Raw genomic sequence first — 6,114 nt, forward strand, 5'->3', positions numbered from 1 at the left:
TCTGCACTGCTTTGTTCCTGCTTCAAACAAAGCGAAATTGTGAGTTTTCAAAGTGGTGGTCGGTTTGTGGCCTTGATGCCCTGAGTAGTATGAATTCACGGGTACTGTCGTCGAAGAACCGATTCTGTCAGTGTGGTACCGAGATTCTCGGATACTCTGTATCGCATTGTGGTGACCTTGACTTTCCTACGTTCCTCCCGATTGTTTCATACCCGGATGTTCATGGTACCTCTAACCCTTGTCCCTAGGGCAAGGCAAGTTTTTCGTTAAAATCAAACTTAGTTGTCTTGTACCTAGTATCAGTTTGTGTCCGTAGTGCTTATCAACTTTCCCGTGAAGAAAATCTTGCTTAGGCGACCTTTTCAGTTTCTTTGAGACAACTTGTTTGGCTTATCAAAAGAGATCACAGATGGATTTGTGCCTTCTTCAATGCCGTATGTGCCCCAAATTATGCTCGTTATTACGGGGAAGCTGTAGCGAGTTTTGCAGACATTTCTTTGCTTTGCTTTTAAGCAAAATTAGACATAAGGGACTCAAATAAAAATTATTGAAAAAATAGAAGACCTATTGAAAGTGAAAAAGGAATTGTGTCTAAACAAATGGTGTCCCTATCGGGGAGAGAAACAAGGAGACTTATCTGAAGGTATGTGCCGGCTTCAATGAATCATGACATGCATTTTGGACTGGACGCCCAATTCGTCTTAGCTGTATAATTCTCAAAATCCGTCGAAAATGTTCTCTTGAAACTGTCTTGGTTGTGCTCATGCCTGAGTATCGAAGAACCTTATTCGGCTAGTAGCGCCCTTTGCATGTTTTTGCTAACAAACTTCTCTCATTTCTATACTCACCGTCGCCTTATGGTTCCCATCTGGGTTTTCACCAATAAGACACTCTTTTTTTCTTTTATTTACTAAAATACTGCATGCGGAAGGTTGCCAAACGCCTTTGGCATGGGGACTTCAAACATTCTCAAAGATCGATAAGAAGTTCCTAACAGGGAAAAGGCTAAAAGAACCTTGAACTGAATTACAACTTTTTGAACCTTTCAGGCGAAACCATTGCCACACCAATGTAACATCTGCCCCAATTTTTACTTTTGGCGGGGATGTGGATTTTTTTTTTGGTGTGACTGAACCCGAGAGAGAGGCTGCCTACGTATCTTTTTGAAATCAAGTCGAACGTAGTTCAATGACTCAGAAGATTTGTTGTTGTTTTTTTACAGGTACAAAGATTCCAAAAAGTGGGAAAATAAAGAAGACAAATACGGCTCAAAAGGGTGACACATATTTGGGATAGTGAGCAATGATAGCCTACGTTATCTCGATCTGAGAAAATCATGCGTGGAAGTTTTGCAGTGGGTATGTATCAAACATAATATCTTTTGCCTGCATCTGCATTAATAGTCTTGTCTGGTACCAGTCCTTCTTCATTTACCAAGAGCAAAGCCCCTTTTGGTAACACTTTCTTGATGATGTAGGGTCCTTGCCAGTTCGAGGCGAACTTTCCTTTAGTTTCTACCTGGTGCGGAAGGATGCGTTTTAAAATGAGCTGGCCTACCTCAAAAGTTCCTCGGGCGCAATTTCTTATTATAAGCGTGTGCTATTCTTTGCTGGTATAACTGGCCAAAACACACTGTTGCTAACTGTTTTTCATCAATCAACATTAGCTAATCTAATCTGGTCTTGACCCACTCGGTGTCTTCAGTCTCTGATTCCATAATGATTCAGAGAGAGGAAATTTCAACTTCAGCCGGTATTACAACTTCTGTTCCACAAACCAACAGATAAGGAGTTGCACCCACAGGTGTGCAAGCAGTCGTGCGGTATCCCAAAAGAGCAAAAGGCAACTTTTCATGCCATTACCCATACCCTTGGATCACCTTCCTAATGATCTTCTTGATGTTCTTATTAGCCTCTTCAACGACTCTATTGGCTTTAGGCCGGTAGCGGGTAGAATGGCGATGCACAATTTAAAATTGCTCGCATACCTCCTTCATCGTATGACTATTTAGATTGGTTGCATTGTCAGTGATAATGGTCTTTGGGATAACAAAGCGATAGATGATGTTGGAATGAACAAAGTTTACCACAGCTTTCTTGGTGACTGCCTTGAAAGTAATTGCCTCCACCCACTTGGTGAAGTAATCAATGGCAACCCGAATGAATCTATGCCCATTTGAAGCCTTTGTCTTGATTAGCCCAATAACATCCATTCCCAAGCAACAAAAGGCCAAGTAGAGGACATGAGATGCAACTCAGAAGGAGGCGAGTGAATTAGGTGACCATGAATCTGTCATTGGTGACACTTGAGAACAAAACTAAAGTAAACTTGCTCCATAGTAAGCCAATAATACCTTACCCGCAGAATCTTCTTCGCCAAAACATATCCATTCATGTAAGGTCCGCATACCCCCGAACACACTTCACTCATTATCCACTCAGCTTCTGTGGTATCTATGCATCTCAATAAGTTCAAATCTGGGTTCCTTTTGTATAAAATGTCCCCATTCAGGAAGAAACCACCGGCGAGCCACCATATAGTTCTTTTTTGATCTCCCTTGGTATGTTCTGGGTATTCCCTTGTTTTCAGGAATCGTTTTATGTCATGATACCAAGGTTCACATTCTGGATCTGTCTCAATAGTATTGTAGTAGCGGTGTTGATTCTGAACCTGGATTTGCAATGGATAAATATGAGTATTGCCAGGATAAGGGAGCATCGAAGATAAGGTCGCCAAGGCGTCAGCTAACTCATTGTGAAACTTGGGAATATACCTGAATTCAATGGATTTGAATCTCTTGCTCAGGTCTCATACACATTGTCTGTATGGAATAAGCTTGATGTCTCGAGTCTCCCACTTGCCTTCAGTTTGCCGGATAAGCAAGTCGGAATCTCCCATAACCAATAGTCCATGCACATCCAGATCGAGGGCCATTTTTAGACCCATTATACAAGCCTCGTATTTAGCCGTGTTATTGGTACAGAAGAAACGAAGTCGGGATGCTGCAGGGTAATGTTGTCCAATAGGTGAGATAAGGATTGCCCCGATGCCAACTCCTTTGATATTGACAGCCCCATCAAAATATATTTTCCATACACGGATGACATCTGAAACTAATTCCTCTATTGAGTTGACCTCTTCGTCTGGGAAGTATGTGATCAGTGGCTTGTAATTATCATCAACTGGATTCTCTGCCAAATGATCTGCCAATGCCCGTGCTTTCATTACGGTGCGAGTGATATAGACGATGTCGAACTCTGTGAGAAGAATCTGCCATTCTGCGAGCCTTCCAGTAGGTATTGGCTTCTGAAAGATGTACTTCAAAGGATCCATTATGGATATGAGGTAAGTAGTGTAGGCCGAGAGATAATGCCTCAAATTCTAAGCGACCCAAGTCAAGACACAACATATTCTTTCTAAAAGGGTAAACTTAACCTTATAATTGGTGAACTTCTTGCTCAAATAATAGATTGCCTGCTCCTTTTTTCATATCGCATTATGTTTACCAAGAACGCATCCAAAGGAATTGTCCATCACCGATAGATATAAAAACAAAGGCCTACCAGGTGCTTAGTATCTAATATGAGTGTGTCTATGTCCATGAATGCAATAAGGTTTATGAATTCTTTTCCTTTCAAAATTTTTGACGTTTTGATTGTTTCAAATTTTTGAACAAAGATAGTAGTCATTGCAGGAAAAGAAAGAAGAAGGCACTTAGGGCGTTCTAAACTCTTTTAAATTTGCTTTGATTGTCCATTATCATATTTAAGTGAAAAATAATTTTAAGTTGACTACTATAGTTTTGTTCATGTCTGTTAAAAATGAAGTTTCGTATATGATTGATGCTTGCAAGATGAAATGTCTTTAAAGACCGCGCCAAGCGTAGATCAGAAAGATGTTGAAAGATCGTACAATTTGACGAACATCTAAAGTACTAAGATCTCTGTTATGCTATATTTGATTTTTTAATGTATATTTATCATGATATGATATTGATTTAGTTAATTCTCAAAGTAAAAACTTCAATTGACATTTCAAACTAAGTTGATGTTTTTGTTTCAAGTGAATGTTCACTTGGTTAAACAATAGATACTTTTTACCAAGTCTATAAGATATAAGATGATATATAGAGAGCTATTTTTTTAATCATTCTATTGAAAATTTTATGTTTTATTAAAAAAATAATACATTTCGTAAATTTAAAATGTCTTTTACGATCGCGCGAAGCGCGGGCAACTAAACTAGTTTGTTATAATAGATATTCAATGCGTTGCAGTAGTCTCAAAAAGGCATTGCATTAGCACCAAATATAACAACCTCTACAAACCGTTGCTATAGACTCAACAAATGGTGCGTAAGATGATAAAATGACGGTTTACCACCGTCCCAATTAAACATGTAACCGTTACAATAGATATCATGTGGTGACGGTCGGGAAATCGTTGCAGTAGAGTACCTATGGCGACGGTTTGTTAACCGTTGCACAAAACCGTTATAATAGACCTATTGCGACACAAACCACTGGGACGGACCCCTAAACCGTTCTAATAGGTCTATGGCGACAGTTTACCTATCTATTGTGATGGTAATTAAGGTGTTAACATAGGTCTATTTTTTAGTAGTGACTGTAGGTTCGGATTTTGTTTCGGGATTTGGAATACGTTCATTTTGTCATTTGGAACTTGTCTTCAAAGTTTGGTGTCATTCCAAATTGGTTTGATAGGAATCAGAAGTATGGTTGTGTTTCTAGTGTTTCTTGAGTTCATTGTGATTTTCTATGTGTTTTGATATTTGATTCGTGGTTCCAGACATTATTTTGGTGAATTAATCACGCGAGCGAGTTCGTATGATATTTTTGGACTTGTGTGGATATTTGGTGTGGAGCCCCGAGTGTTCGGGTGAGTTTCAGATGCGTTTCGTCTTGGTCTGGTAATATTTCATAGTTTCTAGTGTTGGGCAGGTATTGCAGGTCTCACAAATGCGAAAAACTGTTCACATTTGTGAACCTTGTATTTGCAAGGTGAGAGTCGCATTTGCAAGGTGGGCTGAGAGGCTGTCAGGTTTGCTTTTGTGAACTATCGATCGCATTTTTGATCAGGCACCTGGGCAAGGGAAGTCCGCATTTGCGATAAAATGATCACTTTGGGGTAGACTTTGCAAATGCAAAGTCCTTGTCGCATTTGCGACATCCCCTGAGTTCAGAAGGCATTGCTTTTGCGAGGGAATCTTCGCATTTGCGGGGTTCGCATTTGTGGGGTTCACATTTGCGAACCCCATGTCGCATTTGCAACTTCTGCATCTGAACAAAATAGTGAGTTTTCGGGATTTAGCTTTATTTATCACATTTTAGAACCCTACACTCGGTAGGAGGCGATTTTGAGGAGATATTTTCATATACAACTAATGAAAAAGTTATTTTGATATAATTTCAATTATATTACATGATTTTTTATGAGATTTAACATCTACTTCATGAGAATCTAAGAGAAGTTTTGGGGGATTTTGTCTATGCTTTGAAAAAATAAAAATTTGAGATTTGAGAGTCGAATTGGACCCGAACATAAAAACAAAACACATATATGGACTCATGAGGTTATGGGTTGTCGAAATCTATCCTTGGACTAGAGTTTTGACCAGTGTGGTTCCGAGGTTGATTTTTGTTGACTTTTGGGGAATTGTGTAAGGATCTTGACTTTATTTATCAAAATTGCCTTCTCTTGAATTGTTTGATGATATAAAGTCATTTTTAATTAGATTTGAGTCGTGAGGAGGTGAATTTTAAAGGAAAAACTATTTTTGAGCGTTGATTTGGCATAATTATGATAAGTATCTCGCCTAACTTTGTGTGGCGGAACTACTCCGTAGGATTTGGTTTAATTGCACTATTTGAATTATGTGGAAGACGTGTACATGAGATGTGGTACCTCGGAATGGTTCTTGTTATAAATCCTGTGTCGGAATGGCTTGATTATTTGAAGTGTTATTGCTTTCCTTAATTTTTTCACTTGTATTTAACTGTGATTTGATTATTTGTTATTTTATCTCATGTTTACTCTTTGTTATCATTTATTTATTTAGTTTCCGTTATTAGCTTCATGCCCATATTTTGCATAG

General features: G+C 38.8%; 1 protein-coding gene across 1 annotated transcript; it reads right to left on the minus strand.

Annotated features, from left to right (window-relative positions):
- Positions 1-2,292: 2,292 nt before the first annotated feature.
- Positions 2,293-3,333, minus strand: LOC138901223 (uncharacterized). The gene is made up of 2 exons (XM_070188969.1): positions 2,815-3,333; positions 2,293-2,670 (listed from the first exon to the last, which is right to left on the minus strand). Exons 1-2 carry the CDS (start codon positions 3,331-3,333, stop codon positions 2,293-2,295), a joined length of 897 nt encoding a protein of 298 aa, XP_070045070.1.
- Between the last annotated feature and the right edge of the window lie 2,781 nt (positions 3,334-6,114).

Source organism: Nicotiana tomentosiformis, chromosome 11, assembly GCF_000390325.3.
Source record: "Nicotiana tomentosiformis chromosome 11, ASM39032v3, whole genome shotgun sequence".
Lineage (NCBI taxonomy): Eukaryota > Viridiplantae > Streptophyta > Magnoliopsida > Solanales > Solanaceae > Nicotiana > Nicotiana tomentosiformis.

Coding starts and splice junctions, on each gene's coding strand:
- LOC138901223 (XM_070188969.1), bottom strand. CDS start 3,333: ATGGATCCTTTGAAGTACATCTTTCAGAAGCCAATACCTACTGGAAGG. Junction 2,671..2,814: donor TTATTCCATACAGACAATGT/GTATGAGACCTG, acceptor TTGCAAATCCAG/GTTCAGAATCAACACCGCTA.